We start from the raw sequence: 17,975 nt of genomic DNA, 5'->3' as shown, positions 1-17,975 counted from the left end.
TACTTATTATGATTTTGTGTCTATATACTAAAAGGAAGTTGTCGATAAAAAAATTTAACAATGCCCTCAACCTTCATGAGGGGGCAAGTTTATGAAGACACTGTACACTGTATTTTCACACTATACTCTTTTTCCTTCGTTAAGATTTTTCCCACATGATTTTTGCTAACAAGGTTTTTATGAGGCAGATTATCTGTTCGTCGAAGATGTACATGAACAAAGAATTTGTACTCTTTTTATTTTACTATGGCTATGTCCCATTGGGTTTTCCTAATAAGGTTTTAATGAGACAATTTCTGATGTGGTGGACATCTAGTCGGAATGTTATAAATATTTGATTTATGGTGGATGACCACCACGCTTTGTAACTCTCACCACCATAAGTTACCACCTTACTTTGTATTCAATCACCATTATTGTGTGGCTCTCTATGATTATGTAACTCATCAAGAGGCATATATAAAGAGGTTCCTTGCTAATGAATTAGATGTACCAATGTATCAAAGTAGGTGGCGCTTAGAAAACTTATCTCTATTGAGACTCTTTATAATAATTGCATCCACCTTAAATTTTCTTTGAGGATGAAGTACTTCTTTTTAATGTCTATCAAAGTGTTGGAGAAAGTTTTTAAACGAAAACTCAAAAAAATCATATGTGGCACTTCAAGTGTTAGAGTTTGAGTGTCACATATGCTCTCAGACTATCCCATTGGAGATGCTCTCAATTAACAATTCACACAAAAATTTTGAACTTTTTCTTTTAGAACAAACACAAGAACCTTTCAATGTGGTTAACTTTTAATAGCTGCATCAATATTCTTATTACCTATAAAGCACAACATGAAAGAAGTATTTCTAACCAACTTTCAAGAAATCTCAACAAAAAACCAACTTTCAAGAAATTGTAACCTTTCAATGGTAGTAGAAAACTAATCAAATCTTCAATTTAGAACAAATACAAGGACCTTTACATGAACAACCTGAAAACCCTAGTCGGCTTTTTTTTCGTGCTGATAATACCTATTTAAATAGCCCAAGTTCCATCTACCCGATTCATCAAATTAAGTTCAAATTTCATCATTATCCTTTTCTAAAGGCAATCAACAAAATGTCGATCGACGTAGAAGCACCTGTGTTTCTTCAAGTCTTGTCGGACGGAAAAGTAAAACGATTTACACCTCCCATTGTTGTCGCCTCAACAGAATTAAGGAACGGATACAGATCAAAAGATGTCATTATCGATCCATTAAAACCGATTTCTGCAAGAATTTTCCTTCCCGAAACAAAAGATTCCAGAAGTTTGCTTCCTATTCTGGTTTATTTCCATGGAGGTGGGTTCTGTATTGGCTCTACTACTTGGTTAGGTTACCATCACTTCTTAGGTGATTACTCTGTTCAATGTCAGTGTATTGTTGTTTCGATTGACTATCGTCTAGCACCGGAAAACAAACTACCTATAGCTTATGAAGATTGTTTTAGTTCACTTAAATGGATTAGCAGAAAGGGTGACTCTGATTCTTGGCTAAAACGAGCTGATCTCGGTCGAGTTTTTCTTTCAGGAGATAGTGCAGGAGGAAATATTGCTCATCATGTAGGAGTTAAATCATTAAAAGATCAAGGGTTTCGAGTTCAGATCAAAGGGTTATTATTGATTCACCCGTACTTCGGGAGTGATAAGAGAACAGACCAAGAAATGGGTGATGGAGCTGAAAGAGAGGTAGAGATGAACGATATGTATTGGCGATTGAGTTTGCCAGAAGGATCAACACGAGATCATTATGCGTGTAATTTTGAGATGATAGAGATGTCAGAAGACGAATGGAAAAAAATTCCGGCTGTGGTAGTTTACGTGGCTGGTTTAGATTTCTTGAGAGAGCGAGGAGTTATGTATGCAGAGTATTTGAAGAAGAAAGGGGTGGAAGTGAAGCTGGTTGAAGCTGAAAATGAAACACATGTGTATCATGTATTTCATCCTGACTCTGAGTCGACTCGTCTGCTCCAAGGCCAGATGAGCGATTTCATGAATCACTCGTGAAAAACGGTTTCATCGGTAAGCAATATATCTCTATATCTCCGGGCTAAGTCGATCAGTGTGTTCGTGTTAGTATCTGTTCTGGGTCCTGTGTTCTCTCTCTCGCTTTCTGTCTCCGTCTATCTCTCTATCTCTGTCTTTCACTCTCTCTAACTAATTTATAAGTATGTAATGAACTGAACAGAAATATGAATCCATTATATTCTACTCCAACTTAGTATCACATTAGAATAACACGAGAAATATCAGAATTCGATGAAAGATCATAAACAGAGTACTCAATGAAGTAACATTTCAGATAAACTGCAAAATTCGAAATAAATAGGACCTACTTTTGGAATGTTAAATGCCATCCGCAACTTACTCGGCAAACCCAATTTGTATATATGCTTTTTACTCATCAAATGTGCTCATGAATCCACCTGTGAAACCAGCTCCATTGCAACTTCCACATAATATATCCCTTTTACCTCTGAAAACATATAATTTCAAAAAACAATCACATCCACTATTATTTAAGAGTTGATATCGATTCTTGACATTTTGGTAAAGAAGTAGCTAGTCTAGAGTTATAGGAACAATGTATTTTTCAGGACAGGAATTACATAATGCCCAAGTTCATCTTAGGACTTAGGTCTCCCGTTTTCACGTTGTGATAAATATATAGGAAATTAGGGTGAAGACCAAATTTTGTTTTGGTCTTGGTTAAAAAGACATGCTGACAAATCTTTGCAAACCCTTTTTAAACCAAGTACAATAATGTTGTAAACCTTAGTTGCTCAAACCTCTGCAAACCCATGCAAAACTTACGAGAAACTTGAAGCCTAAAAAAAGTTATTGGATCCTTTTTGATAAAAAAAAAATTTGGCGTAGGGAGTTTACACCCATTTTCCCGTGTGCGTGTGTGTGTATGGTTCACCTGCAAAGCCAACATATTGCACCCGCTTTAAACCGTCCATTGAAGTGATCGACGGAGTTCACCCCATCTCCTTTGCATTGAGAGCACACCACCGCCCCTGATCATTAGAACAAAAAGATAGAAAACAGTCATTGATAAGAAAAACCCGATAAATCCCAGTGTTCAATTAAAACTACACAATGAGGAGACGACCATCCAAAACACGGCGATGAAAGTAATTATCCATTTTAGCACGACTCTCTGACACTCCTAAAACCTTCAACCCTAGCTTAAGATAGAAGTTTTAATTATATATCGACAAACAAGTATTTAGTTTTAACCCAAAAAAGATACAAAGTTTTTTTTTTTTTAATATTGACTACAATGGTCATTACAAAGGCATTGATACATCGATACCATGTGATAAGCACCATAACTGCCAAATTACTACTGGCCTAAAGCCTAACGGATTAAATGGCCTAAAGCCTGGCGAATTAAAAGGCCTAAAGCCTACATAAACTACTTTATTTATATCCATTGCAGTTCTATGGAATCGAACCTTGGACCTCCGCATTGCGGAGTAGATACACTTACTAACTGAGGTACCATTTGTTGGCGCAAAAAAACTTTCTATCAACTGCTTGTTTATTACTCAAACGTACATTTTCATGCCTTTTCCTCATAATTCTATTTCACTCCTAGATATCTTGAATCAAAATTCGTATCACTTCTAATGTAGGTTGTGTCTACCATAAATGAACTAAAAATTATAACTCCATCAAAGTAAATTAGATGTTTGCTCATAATTCACTTAGATAAAATTGAAGATAGAGTTTTTCGTTATTCTTGTAGATAAGAACTTCATATTCTTGAATCTTTTAGATGAAATATCGTATTATAATGTACATAATTACTTACCATTTCCCTCACAACTTGCACAGACTATACTAGATACTTTCGGTTTCGGAGTCGGAGTCGGATTCTCAGTATCTGTGGCCTGCAAGAACCAAACCCATAAGGTAAATCTTTTAAGCAAAAAAACCTAATTACAAGTTGAACTCTTGCATTAATGGAAGCTAAATACAGGAAAACAAGTAAACAGGAATAAACCCATTAAAATTCAGCATAAACATGAAAAGGAAGTATAGAAATATAAGTGAAAAAACAAAGATGAAACCCTAACCTTGACTACAACTGAGTGAGGTTTAGCAATTTGAGAGCTTCGAAAAATGTCAGTATCTATCCGAATTACCTTCTGAGCATTAGAACCTCCAATTAAAAACCCTAACATAGATTCAAAAGATGCAGAAACAACCATTAAATTCAAACAAAAAGAACCAATTATGGTATTAGAGAGAATTTGAAGGAATAAAATGAGGGAAATACCTGGTTTTGAAGATTTGAAAGAATTTACATGCGTGAAGCATAAAGTATTAGCCATTTTTGGAAATTAAATTCTGGGTTTCTTTCAAAAATTCTTTATGAATCTTCCAAAATCGATTACTTCGAGAGAGAGAGAGAGAGAAATTCGAATTTATTGAAGTTCTTAGTTTGGGTGGTGGGAAGCTTTAAAGAAGGTGAAAGAACAGATAAGATAAAACCACCACAAAAGTTGAGGGTATTATGGTAAAAAAGTAAAGTCATTCCCAAATTCAACCCGGGAAAAGAACTGAGAACTGAAATCACCACAAATTTTCTAAGTGAAGAAAAAAAAATGGCATCTTCTCTGTTATCAACTTCTCATCTTCTTCTCTCTCCTCCAAGTAAGATTTTATTTTCATATTCAATTTCTTCTTAGCTTCATGGGTTGTTGAAAATTATCTCCAATTTAGCTGATAATCTGAAAAAAAAAATAACTCTTTTTTGTAGGCAACCCATTTATCAGTTTCTTTCAATTTTCAATAAAAATCAATCTTTTTGAAAAATTGTTACATGTTCAATTGAGTTTTAATGAATTTCACTGAGTTTATAATGTCCTTGAGAGGAAAGTAGAGATGGGGTTTGTAAATTTGAGAAGATAATATTGTTGAAGCTGATTTTTTTTTTTGTTATTTTGGAACAGAGAGAGAAGTGAGAAGATGTGGAAGAGAACCCCATTGCTTGTTATTTACCAAATTTATCTCTGGTGAAAGCTTTTTAAGAAGAGAGGTTACTCCCAAATCTAGAGGTAGTTTGGTTATCAAATCAATGGTATGTGAGATCTTTGTATTTTCATTGTTGTTGGGTTCTGGTTCCATTGATAGTTTTGATTGATTATTATGTTTTAGTTTGATTTTTAATTGTTTCAGATGAGTTTTTGAGTTGATTAGTGAGATTTTAAACATGGGGTTGATTGTTTTTGTTGAATTATATCTCTTGCAGTTTGGGATTGGACGAAAGAAATCTCTAAAAAGAGAGACAATTGTTCCTGACCCAGATTTCAGATTACCAGTTGCTTTTCTGGGTAAGTATCAGATCATGTGTTTGATAAAATGTCTGTTTAAAACTAAAAAAATAAACTCATTAAAATAGCTGATTTTTTAGTTCATGGATACGATTCATTCAGTATTTTCCTTTTGGCATGCCATTTATTTTGTTGACTACATCGCTTGGGAGAGCTAACTTCTACCGGGCCTAGGCTATAGGTGAGACCTCAAGCTTAGTAAGTGTCGAGGCCTTCAGATGTAGAGCAAAACTTCGCACCACGTGGGTGGTGGCTATATGAGGACAAAATATAGCATCTAGGGGGTCCACGGGGTCACTCTGTAGTCTCATGGGTAGGACGAATCGTGTCTAAGCCAATGTTGAGGCCATTTGAGTGGGATCGTGGAGCCTTTGCAAGTACCATAACCCTGTATCCATTTGGCTTGGTCATGAGTGTCTGACAATGTGGATATAACCTTTGAGGCTTGGGTTCTGACATTTTATTTATGGATGGTTGTCAAAAACATAGTTTTATACTTGGTCTTCTCTAAGAGTCAGATTGGCTTTGCTATTTTTAACTGCCCATTAACTGACTTCAACTGTGCCGGTGCATCGAGTTCTATAGTATTTTTTACTAGAATTGGCTATAAATATGTATATGTAACTTTAATAAGACTAAAATATGTATTCCTGCATCGTTATCTTGAGTTGTGGTTCAGTTAACTAGCTAACTGATTCCGGTTTCTCATAAAGTGTTGATATTTTTTTTTAAAATGCCAATTCTTATTGAGATCAGGCTTAGCTGGTGGATTAGCATATACAGATAACATATTTGCAGCTGTTCCAGTCGGTCTCATTGGATTGCTGTTATTGGTCCAGGTAATAACGAGATTACGAGAACCAGATATACATACATATACATATATGATATATGTATATTGTACTGCATTTTTGTTTTCGTCTTCTGTATTGACTAATTTACCTTGCCCCTTTGCTTCAGACAACTCGGGTGAAATTCGTGTTTGATGACGAAGCACTGGTTCGTTCTCTCATACCCCCTAAATGGTGTTTTGATTTTTTTATTTTTCTAAACCAATTGAAGCAAGTAGCTAAAGCTTGATGCTTACATAAATTTTTGGTAAAATTGAAAACCAAGAGGATGTTCTCAAGCTTAAGTTGTTTTATCGCGGTACCGATTATTAACTTACTAGGTAAACACTTCTCACCATCTAGCTAATCGACGCATGAGTCCACTCTAATATGTTCATGAACTAGAGTTAACGTTAACGACATGTGAATCATTTTGAAGCCAAAAGAAAGATTGACTAAGTCCCATAAAACTTCAAACGAGAATCACAAAGTAGGATGGAACTTTGTGCTCTATTCTTGACGAGATTTCTATTCTTTTTCTTTGTACTCGTGATGCATCTGGATGGACTCGAGTCAGACTTTCGCTCCTTGAGCTTTAAACATCAGTCGAGTTCTTCACTTTTTGTTTGTTATGTTTAAATCTTTAGGAAGTAAAAGTAGGAGAGCAACTTGAGGAATCAGGTGAAAATGTCTTTGTTGGCGGCAAAAACCGTTGGAAGTAAGTATCCTGGATACTCTCATAAACAGTCTTATTAACTCTGAGCAGAAACCGCCGACTTGCCTAATTTTGCTCCGCAGATACTCCTCATTCGTCAATTGGGAGCTCTGGTGGCCAAATTTTCCTATTTTGGTGTACTTCAAGGAGACACAAACAAAACCCGAAGGACAAATTCACTTCTTTCCTGTAATTTTTGTAAGTAAAACAATAACCAAAATTTAATATCGTTTTCCTTTTTGGGGGGTCAATTCTCATTTGGCCGGTTATTGTGCAACTCCCTCGTTTAGCCTCATATTGAGCAATCAACTTTTTGTCCCCTATCTAACAATTCTGTTAGTGGCACGTTATGTCGCCTCTTTTATTCTTGTGTTTTACTCACAATTGTTTTGATAAAGAGGGAAAAAAGGAAGAGGTGGAGGGCCAACGGCCTTTCTCTCTCTCAATTAGCAATGAGATAGAGGTCACTGACCCTCTCTCACTATCTCCTTTTTTAATCTCTAAGAAAACAAATGTGAGAGAGTAAAAAGAACATAAGCGTAAATCTGAAAGAGAAAGAGACTTGACAAGTGACAACCCACTAGCATAAATGTTAGTCGGAAGGCCGAACAATCTATTGGTCAAAGACTCAAAATACATAGTCAAACGAGCGAGTTGGTCTTAATATACAGGCCAAAACGAAAATAGCTTCATAGCTTGTCTTGATTGTTTATTCTTCCTCCTACCAAATGATTCGACTTTGTGGTTTTTGCAATATAAACAGAACGGAAAGCAACTTTATGATGTTATGGTAGAAAGAGCTGGTCCTTCAAAGACAAGCTTGCCCAAGTAAACGTTGGAACTTGCGCTTACTCTACAAGCTTTAAGTCGGTGCTACTTCAAATAGAACACAAACAAAACAACAAGGTACAAGTTATGCTTCATTTGATACTGCAGGTCGGATTAAATGACAGTAACAGTGTGGAACCTAATTGTAAATCATCCTTATTCCTCAGTGCTTCTCTTGGTTGGTTTTGCAGGAAATATCGAATATGGACTCTAACAACAACTTGAGTCTGAATTGAGCCGCATGTTTCTTGACCACATAATGTTCCTTTTAATCCCTCTTACCGACGAACTATCGAATAGATCCTATGAATTACGAATATTGTTTTCAAATGAATAAGAAACTTCGCACAATTTGTACAATTATATGATTGTGTAGGTATGGTGAAAGAGGGTGACATGAATTTTGTACTTTTCTTGTCATTCTTGGTGATCGGTGTCGATAAAACCAGAAAATGGAGGAGAAAGCGAATTACGAGAGTTCAGATTTTGGTCTTAAAATATGTGTTTCGTGTTTGAACCCTTCCTGTCGGAGGGATTTTGAGCTCCGATGCTCCGAAAATTTTAGCATCCATTGAAAAATTGAAACCTCATTCCACCCATTGTATGTGTAAATGTTTTGCATACTCTTTTTGTTGGCCTAACTCAGTACTTGTACTTGGCCAGCTACCTCAACAACTAGGTATCAGGTCACGACCGAATTATAAAGAAGAAATATCCTTATAGTAGAATTCGGAATTAAGATACAATTGAAATAAATAGATACAAACTAGTAAAGAAATAGAAACATAATTTGGAAGGCAAGTAACAAAATTGCAAACCCTTGGGAGAATACATCTTCATGATCTTTTTTTTTGATGAAATACATCTTTATGATCTAAAAGGGAATTATCCATTCTTCCCTTATAACCAAATAATCTTTGTACAAAGGTGACTTTCAGCCATAATTTACACTATAGATGAAGTTGTATGTAGTTCGATTGCAAAAATATAGATCAATATTTTTCTTCGGATAGTTGCGGCCAGGGGCGGAGCTACAGGTGGGCTAAGCCGGGCTGCAGCCCGGGTCATTACCATGCAGCCCGAGTCTTCCACCTGACTCATGAGGTCGTGTGTTTGAGTCTCCTTTCTCGCAATATTCGTACAAATATTTGCGGCTAGGGTTTATCTCTTTGCCAACTCACCCTTATTTAGTGGGGAGAGAACCAATTAAAGAATAGTTAACAAAGAGAATAAATGACTATAGTTACATAATTGCATAATAATGTGAAAAATATTGGTGGCTTCAGAAATAAGGTCCTTGTGAAATTTGGGCAAAGATGAATTAACCCTTTTAGTTTACTCCAATATCCCCATTTCCCATTGTTGTGATCTTAATCAAACTAAAATAAATAGTTCGCTCAAGAATTTAAACTCAAGAAATAAGATCATAAACAAATATAAATTATATATGAAGTTAAACATGAAATAGAAAACGCTCATGTTCCACCAATGAGTTTTGTTCACGAACTTTTTATGTATGAATAGTGATACCAATGTCATTTCCCTTTAACAAAACTTCATTTCTTAACCACCCAATCAGTTTAATCATCTCCATTGGACCTTGGTACCAAACAGAAATATCAGAAAGACCTAAAATTCTCAAAAACTATTTGGGAGTAAAAAAACTATCCTCGTCAACCATGACCAAAGATCTTTGTCACCGACAAAAAGCACAACCTTGAGTTTCTTTTCGTAAAAAAAAAAACACTCGCCAACAGAAATCATTCCTTTTCTGAAGTGGCCACATTGTTGATTTTTGTTGGCGAGTTACTCCAATTAACCTCATTAAAAATAATCTGAATTCCTGCACATTCAAACGAAAAAGAACATTTGAAACTACTGTAAGATAGACGTCTACCTGCATCCTCGTAATTACTAGTAATTAAAATGGAATCGCAAATGAGGTTTTACCGAAACATGACATATCTTATCCACCTTAATTTGCAAGGTGTCTAGAATCCACGTATTGAAAAGCAGAAATCACCAAAAGAAAATTTGTAGTGGGTTGTAGTTAAGTAGTTTACAAAGGTGGTAAACATATAGATTAGTATCACAAATCGTTTATTAATGACAAAATGTCCTATAGATATTTTCAAACATTGAGGTGAAAAATTGTACTGGCCAAGAATTTATTTTTTGTGCTTCTTCATTTCTGTAGTCTTGTAATTTATAGTATTTGTTATATGAATGAAGTTCTGTATTTCAACAAGAAATGAAAGATTTGCAAATAATATTTCTCTTGTCGTTCCTATTTCGGGGGATTTTGCCTTGTTGAAGAATGTAGATGGTCACAAAATATTGACGATACGATGACAACAACCATACAATGCACACAAGAAATTATGTGGTGCAGTCGCAAAGATGCACTTGGTAACGAAAATTACAAGATAATTTTACTATGAAGGAAGAACACAATACAACTCTATAAAAAATTCACAGTAGCACCTCTTCTTCATAGTCATAAAAGGACGAGGACAACAAGAAGCAAAGCGGGTCGGCACTCTTCGCGGTACGCCGGATTTGATATCTACCCATATTACAACCACTTTGTGAACATATCGTGCTCATGACATTCCATTAGTTACCCCTTGATTTATAATCCTCAATTCTGGACAGTGTTGGGGACAACGGGAAGATTTAAAAGTGTCACCCATGATTCATAGCATCCAGATTGTCGCGCTTTAGACTTCTTTTGTGTTGTTGGATTTTAGGCCTCTTTCATTATTAGCTTAACTTAGACGGTTATCGTGTTTATCGCATCTTCATGACGTATCAATGTCTTGTAATGACTTAACGTAGGTGATCGTAGTCGATTTCCCAAAACAAAAAAGAAGGTGACCAATACATGGACAACCAAAATTCTTATGTGGACAACTATTTGCGGACCCGATGTAAGTCAATTATGCTTGACTTAATTGACTTTGATTTAATATGGGGACAACTCTGTAAAGCCTTAAATATTAAAACAGTGATAGTACAAGGACCACAAACAAATACATTAAAAATAGAAAACCTAATCTTCTTCATCATGTTAGTCTTTCCAGAGAGAGAATTTTCCACCATTAACATATTTGAACAAGATATGACTTTTTTGCAGTTTATGTGGTCACGGTGGATCAAAAGTTGCTCAAGTTTGTAAAGATAGATTACATCATGTAATTGCTAAACAGATGAAGAAGTAGTGTAGGTTTAATTGAAAGCAATGGAGAATAAGTTTAAACCCAATTAGTCGGAATCGACCTATGGTGCTCAATCATCAAGAAATATTATTTTTCTTTTTATCACAAGCACCAATCATTGCATGATCACCCACATGATTATAGTAACATCATACAAAAACCCCTCATTTTTCTAATCTACTTACCCTTTTATCAATTCTAGCAATTGATTTTGTCATTTCTGGATCATCAGGTCCAACTATATGACCTTGTTGATCTGGTCTTCAAAGTATGAAGTGATAAACACAAGTATTTCATCATAAGGAAGATCAAATTAATCTAAAATAGTATCGACCCTGTCTTCCAATGGAACATAACTATCATAAGAAACCCACACACAAGGACCAGATCCATTGATTGAGTTGTGTACGGTTTTTAGGGTTTGTTCAACAAACCATCGTGGGACAAAATTCAAACAAAAACCTAAGAAGTTCCATGAAAAAATCAATTAAATATAAGTTTTATGTTTCAATGAAAATTACTTTTCTCTTTTAGAAGTTTCTTTAACATTATCCTTTGATTTTTTGGTCTTGCCATCATCAACAACCTCTCCACAATTTCTCTCTCTAAAAGTTTAGTTGTTGGTGATGAAGAAAAAGTGTTGCTAGGGTTCATGGAAGAAAAGAGGGGGGACTTAAAATAAAAGTACTAATTTTTTAGAGGAGAATAGTGAAAAATAATAGAGTGATGTCCCTTTAAAAACTGTTGTCCGTATAAAATTTCTAATTTTTCTAGTTATCCACATAAAATAGTTGTCCATATAAAATAATTGGTTGTCCATGTATTGGCCACCAAAAAGAAGTCCGAGAATTTAGATTGCTTTTAGATGGGCAGGCCGGGGCCGGGCTGGGCAGCGGGAGTCCGGAGACAGGAGTTCTGACTTCGGAGCACTAGATTCATGAACCACGGTCGTAATATATGGGTAGTCATAAGGGTATTTCAGACCCATTAATCGTCTGAAATATCTTGGCCGACTTCCAGGGTACTTTCGTACTTTACTCTCTTCTTTATTAGCACCTCCTTCACTCTCGCTATCAAAACCCTAGATTTACTTCCCGCTCACCCTCTTTGTTTCCTCTCTCTGAAATTGGAAGCCCTAGAAGTAGAGAGATATTCTTTAGCTCCATTTGTTCTTACTTTTCTTTTGCAGAATCTTCGAAGCTCTTTTCATAGTTCTTGTTCTTCTAGTTTTTGCGGATTTAAAGGTAAGTTTTTTTTTTGTATGTATGATATTATTCAAACCCTAAACTTGAAATCTTGAACTGAAACTCTACCTTGTTTTATAGAATGGGAGAAGTAAGAGAAGCCGATGCTTACGAGGAGGAACTTCTTGACTACGAAGAAGATGAAGAAAAGGCCCCCGATTCAGCCGTGGCCAAAGGCAACGGAGAAACAGTGAAAAAGTGAGTACTTTCATTCTACTTCCTCTGATTTTGTTCTCACTCTGTAGTTAGTAGTTGTGTTAGGTTTGATTCATCAGTTATATGAAACTAGGGTTTTCCAAGCTATTTTGAGTGTAGATCTAAAGTTTTGTGCTTTATTTTGCCACTGACAATTTGATGAAAAACTTATTAATTGAATCAGTAAATTATATGGATATTCTCAGCTCCAAAAATTAATGTGTATCTATGTCGTCAGTTTTCCGGGTAGACGGGCTCATGTTGATGTTTCTGTGTTTTTTTTTCTGTAGGGGCTATGTTGGAATTCACAGTTCTGGATTCAGAGATTTTCTATTAAAGCCTGAACTTCTTCGAGCTATTGTCGATTCGGGATTTGAGCATCCATCAGAAGGCAAACTCTCCACTTATGTTTAATCACTTAGTTAGTTAAACAAATTCTGAATTGGTCAAATTAACTAAATTATTAAGAGTCTTAGAAATATGTAGTAAAATTTGTTGTCTATCAAGTTTGGGTATTAACATTCAAATGTTCTTGTACGTTGTTCAGGTAATACACTATCAACTTTCTCTTAATTTTGAGGGAGACCACTGGTAATCATTTCCATTAAAGGGATCCAGAAGCTGGTTTTTATACTTACTGAGGACTCGTCCGATGTGAATTTGTTTGGTCTTCATCAGTGCAACATGAGTGCATCCCTCAAGCTATTTTGGGAATGGATGTTATTTGCCAAGCCAAATCTGGGATGGGAAAGACTGCTGTTTTTGTATTATCAACTCTGCAACAAATTGAGCCTGCTGCAGGACAAGTGGCTGCACTTGTTCTATGTCATACAAGGGAGTTGGCTTACCAGGTCTGGCTTAATCTCTTGTAATTAGAGTTTTTATAGTGTACCCTCTATATCCCAATGGCTCTGACATCAGTTTTCTGCTTTTACAGATCTGTCACGAGTTCGAGAGGTTTAGTACATACTTGCCTGATGTCAAGGTTGCCGTCTTTTACGGAGGAGTAAATATCAGAAACCACAAGGATTTGCTTAAAAATGAGTGTCCACATATTGTTGTTGGAACACCTGGGAGAGTATTAGCATTGGCAAGAGACAAGGACCTTGCCTTGAAGAATGTGAGGCACTTTATCCTCGATGAATGTGACAAGATGCTGGAATCACTTGGTATGTTTTCTGAATTTCGGAATTGTTTTGAAATGATTTCTAATTTTCTTTCTTTGTCTGACATGGTTACTCCTTTCATGGCTGTGTATATAGATATGCGAAAAGATGTTCAGGAGATATTTAAGATGACCCCTCATGATAAGCAAGTGATGATGTTTTCAGCAACTCTCAGCAAGGAGATTCGCCCTGTTTGCAAGAAATTTATGCAAGATGTAATTTCGTTGTCACAATGCTCTACTATTTTGGGTCATTCTTTTGCAATTCTTATAGTTTGTCTGAGATAATATTGGACATTGGTGGGGTACTGATTGGTGAGGCGTGCCAGTATCATGCTTCATGTATCCCACATTTTCTGGCCCGTATTCGTATGCAGTCCTTTTTCTTCTCTTGGGAATATAGTTCTATTCTGTCATATGATAAGTCGGTGACACTTGGTAGTTAACCAAAAAATCTTCTCGATGGCCGTGCTATTCCGTAATGCGACATTGTGAAAGGTCTTTTGGGTGTATGAACAAGTCAGAGTACGTACTAGATATATGGGTCTACAAAGGTGCATAATATTACAGTATGAGGACACAGTCACAATAGATGAATTTTGAGGTGAACGCGATGTGGCTTGACCTGTTTGAGTTGAAGAATCTTTTTCATTTTCAGGGTTACTTTTTACAGCATTAATATAATTCTGTCTGGCTTAGTATTCCATTTCTTTTTATGTTGCAGCCTATGGAGATTTATGTGGATGATGAAGCCAAGTTGACATTACATGGTCTCGTACAGGTTTGTTGTACACATTCAAGCTATTCATTTTAAGTTATTAGTCGTTGTCTCGATGAATTGCATATAATCTTCTCTTATGTTCTTATAGCACTACATCAAATTGAGCGAGTTAGAGAAAAACCGCAAGTTAAATGACCTCCTTGATGCTTTGGACTTCAATCAAGTGGTCATCTTTGTCAAAAGTGTGAGCAGAGCAGCAGAGTTGAACAAATTATTGGTGGAATGTAACTTCCCTTCTATTTGTATCCACTCTGGAATGTCACAGGAAGAAAGGTCAGGCTGTTGCTTATTCTTCTGTGACGTGCAATGTATTTATTTGTTATACGTTCTTGATAAATAATCTAATCTTAATGTAAACTTTAGTTTTATCTTTTAAGGGAAGTAATTTATTATTTTTGATCAATTTAATTTTAAGCTGAGTAAATGAATCTTGACATACGTGTAGTGCTGTACGGTCCTACCTCAGTGTCTTCTCACACAATTCCTTCAATTCTGGTTCATGTGTCATTGTTGTATTGTTTGTGATAAACAATGAGTAGTTATTTTTAGAGGAATCAGTGGTTTAAAATACGTTTTTATGCCTCAAGGCGGTTTGCTTCGACGCGTACGCCTTTGAAGTTTTTTAAGACACTGAGAAGGATACCGTGATTAAGGGGTATTCACAACCATCCTTATAAGTAGGTAAAGAATATAGACTTCTGATATGGCAGACTAATTTCATGTGTTTGTGTTATGTGACTTGTTTCTTATATTGTTCATAAATCTGTGATGTAGTCCAAGTCCATCTTAGATTCTTTAAAGAAATCGATCTCTTTCCGTCTATGCCTCCGATTTCAACTATTCAGTTTCTTGACATAACATTCTAGGGATCTTTCCTTATTTGGCGGTTGAAGCTTATTAAATTATCATTTTATCTGAGTGTTGCAATTTATTATTATGCTTTGTAGGTTGACACGCTACAAGAGTTTTAAGGAGGGGCATAAAAGAATTCTTGTGGCAACTGATCTGGTTGGCCGAGGAATAGATATTGAGCGTGTAAATATTGTAATTAATTATGACATGCCAGATTCTGCTGATACCTACTTGCACAGGGTTGGTTTCTCTTGGCTACAACTCTTTTGTTTGGACAGTATGATTTGGTTTCAACTCTTGCTTCTTACTATGATAATTCATACAGGTGGGTAGAGCTGGTCGGTTTGGTACTAAGGGACTTGCAATCACGTTCGTGTCATCTGCTTCCGACTCGGATGTTCTTAACCAGGTTAGAAACCTTTTTTTAATCTTTTACACTTCAACCTATTTTCTGCATTCTTTTTTGCAAAATTTGACTAGTTTTGAAATTTTCTGTTTTTGTCGGGGTTTAGGTGCAAGAGAGGTTTGAGGTAGACATTAAGGAGCTTCCTGAACAAATTGACAGCGCTACATACAGTACGTCTTTTCTCTTTCCTTCATATTCTTGTAGCTTTAGTTACCAAGTTGCTTGTAGTGTATGTTCAAGCATAATTGAGTTCAAAGAATTTTGAACTATAGAGGATATCTTTATTTGGTGTACCCTGCAAATGAGTTGCTTGCTCAGAAAGCATTAGTTTCCCACTAAAACTACTGAATCTCAGGGTTTTTACTTTTTATGAAGATGAATTTAGTTTTATGATATCTTTTGTAGTTCTCAATATTTGTTGATGCTTAGTCATTTAGTTCATATGAAAATGTTTGATTTATTCATTTCTTTATTGCTAAGACCAAAAAAATAATTCTTGTGTAGTCACTCTTGAGTTACTTAGGACCTGGCTCGAGACCCAACCATCTTTTGTACTTGTCTTCATTTGTTCTTTTCATACACGGAATTCTTGAATACCATTAATATCACATTTCTGATACAGTTGCAATATGAAACGTTATTATGTTTATGCATATATTATATTGACCAGGCATTTTTTGAAGAGTCAGCCTAGTTTGGTCTAGTGATCCTTGGCCTAAAGCGTATCCGGGAAAAATCCTGACCCACTTCATTTTGCTACTAGGGTTCCAACTACTTAGTGTAAAGAGAGCTATTGATTCATTACTTCATGTTGATTCTCTTTTTTTGTTTGAGCTCAATGGAATTAAATGTCTAAGCTCATTTATTTCATTGCTGATATTATGTGCAGTGCCATCATAGACGAGCACCTTTCTCTGCGAAGTCAGCAGGATTTCGAGCTGCAAGGTTTTATGGATCACTCTGTGTCGCATTTAGATGTACCAGGCGCTTCCGATTACCTAATTATTGGGTGGTGTTGGATAATCTTTTCTAGTGAGTTGTATTTCATTTTTCTTGGGAAACAGAAAGAACAACTCCTGTGTAGAGTAGCAAATCTCAAACTGTTAGAGAGATTTAAATTCCTATTTTGTTTTAAGCACATTGACTGCTTTCAGAGTTGGAAGATTTTATATTACTCTAGTGAGACTTGAATTAATGGAAAACTAATTTAGTTCTAGCGGGCTTTTAAATATTGTGCTCCGAATGTTATCTTGAGGATTTGCAAAATATTTTATCCCGTTTCTGTTTGGTTTAAATCCAATTTGTCGTCAAATGAAAAACTTGCCCTCTATTCGTACGTCTCCAAGACAATATGTGGTGTCTAGAACTGAACCAAATTGGGGTTTGAGTTGGCTTGAAACCTCATTCTCCGAGGTCTCATAAGTCTGGACACTACTTGAAACTTCATGGTTGTAAGTTTGTGAAAATCTGATGGAGCTTCCTTTGCTTGAGACCTCATAATTTCACTAGAAATACATCATAGTTAAAGTTTTTGGAAACCTGACGGAGTTTCCTTTGCTTGAGATTTCATGATTTCACCAGACATACTTCATCATGGTTTAAGGTTGTGGAAGCCTGATGGAGTTGGATTTTAAACCGGAAGGAGTCGGAGAAAAATCTATAGTGTCAGCTTGTGAAACTCTACATCTTGGGTTGTTTCTGAAGTAGTAGAGAGAGAGAGAGAGGAGCGGTGCTGATGGTGGGAGTGAGGAGGAAGAAAAAAGGGGGTTGTTTCTAAAGTAGTAGAGAGAGAGAAGAGCGGTGCCGATGGTGGGAGTGAGGAGGAAAGAAAAAAAGGAAGAATTGATGAAGATTGTGGGTAGATTGGCAAGTTGATTGTCTGCTATCTTTTTTTGGTAAACAAGGAAGAAGAAAGGAAATTAAGGATACAGTTTTGAAACGAAAGTATATAGATTTGAAACAAAAGGTCCACTACCAGAATAATATCTAGGCTCTTATGGAATGCTGGACAAATATGAGGTTGAATCTTTTCGCGGATCATATCTTAACAAAAAAAGAAAATTAAAGTGAGATGGACACTAGTTGGTCAAAGTTATTGCAAATTTCATGTTTCTACTTCTCAATAAAAAATAATAATCCATTTTCTTGTATTTTGCTTCTCTCTATCTCTCTCACTTTTGTCATTCTCAGGATCAATTTATGGAGTACATGAAAGTTGTCATTTTTACATTATAAATCACTTGGGACGGTATGGGGTCTGAAATTTGCACTAAAAGTGACCTAAAGTGATGAATTGGCACACAAATATTTATTTCTTTATATTTGAAATAGATTAGTATGTAAGGTTTTATGTATATATATATATATAT

General features: G+C 35.8%; 4 protein-coding genes across 5 annotated transcripts; 3 read left to right on the top strand and 1 right to left on the bottom strand.

The window, feature by feature from the left end:
• Positions 1–862: 862 nt before the first annotated feature.
• Positions 863–2,244, top strand: LOC147539840 (putative carboxylesterase 6). The gene has a single exon (XM_086640703.1). The coding sequence runs from the start codon at positions 1,108–1,110 to the stop codon at positions 2,032–2,034; it is 927 nt and encodes a 308-aa protein (XP_086496829.1). The 5' UTR covers positions 863–1,107; the 3' UTR covers positions 2,035–2,244.
• Positions 2,209–4,501, bottom strand: LOC147539839 (DnaJ/Hsp40 cysteine-rich domain superfamily protein). Its single transcript, XM_086640705.1, has 5 exons — positions 4,316–4,501; positions 4,113–4,213; positions 3,848–3,926; positions 2,951–3,047; positions 2,209–2,503 (listed from the first exon to the last, which is right to left on the bottom strand). The coding sequence occupies exons 1-5, from the start codon at positions 4,368–4,370 to the stop codon at positions 2,425–2,427; spliced, it is 411 nt and encodes a 136-aa protein (XP_086496831.1). The 5' UTR covers positions 4,371–4,501; the 3' UTR covers positions 2,209–2,424.
• Positions 4,502–4,564: 63 nt separating this feature from the next.
• Positions 4,565–8,153, top strand: LOC147539838 (uncharacterized). Its single transcript, XM_086640704.1, has 9 exons — positions 4,565–4,692; positions 4,992–5,119; positions 5,291–5,372; positions 6,129–6,211; positions 6,333–6,371; positions 6,850–6,920; positions 7,001–7,115; positions 7,681–7,823; positions 7,937–8,153. Exons 1-8 carry the CDS (start codon positions 4,644–4,646, stop codon positions 7,747–7,749), a joined length of 636 nt encoding a protein of 211 aa, XP_086496830.1. The 5' UTR covers positions 4,565–4,643; the 3' UTR covers positions 7,750–7,823; positions 7,937–8,153.
• Positions 8,154–11,881: 3,728 nt separating this feature from the next.
• Positions 11,882–16,818, top strand: LOC147539837 (DEAD-box ATP-dependent RNA helicase 15). Of its 2 annotated transcripts, none has more exons than XM_086640279.1 (12): positions 11,882–12,207; positions 12,289–12,405; positions 12,693–12,793; positions 13,081–13,253; positions 13,340–13,571; positions 13,665–13,783; positions 14,292–14,348; positions 14,437–14,621; positions 15,296–15,440; positions 15,526–15,609; positions 15,713–15,776; positions 16,496–16,818. In XM_086640279.1, the coding sequence occupies exons 2-12, from the start codon at positions 12,290–12,292 to the stop codon at positions 16,504–16,506; spliced, it is 1,287 nt and encodes a 428-aa protein (XP_086496405.1). In that variant the 5' UTR covers positions 11,882–12,207; position 12,289; the 3' UTR covers positions 16,507–16,818. The 2 variants fall into 2 exon arrangements, with proteins under 2 accessions (XP_086496405.1, XP_086496406.1); XM_086640280.1 differs by having other exon boundaries at positions 11,971–12,207; positions 12,950–13,253.
• Positions 16,819–17,975: the final 1,157 nt, after the last annotated feature.

Source organism: Eschscholzia californica, unplaced genomic scaffold (genome assembly GCF_041429995.1).
Source record: "Eschscholzia californica isolate CP2 unplaced genomic scaffold, dmEscCali1.0.p SCAF_5, whole genome shotgun sequence".
In the NCBI taxonomy this organism is placed as follows: Eukaryota; Viridiplantae; Streptophyta; class Magnoliopsida; order Ranunculales; family Papaveraceae; genus Eschscholzia; species Eschscholzia californica.
This window is presented reverse-complemented; position numbering and strand designations above follow the sequence as displayed.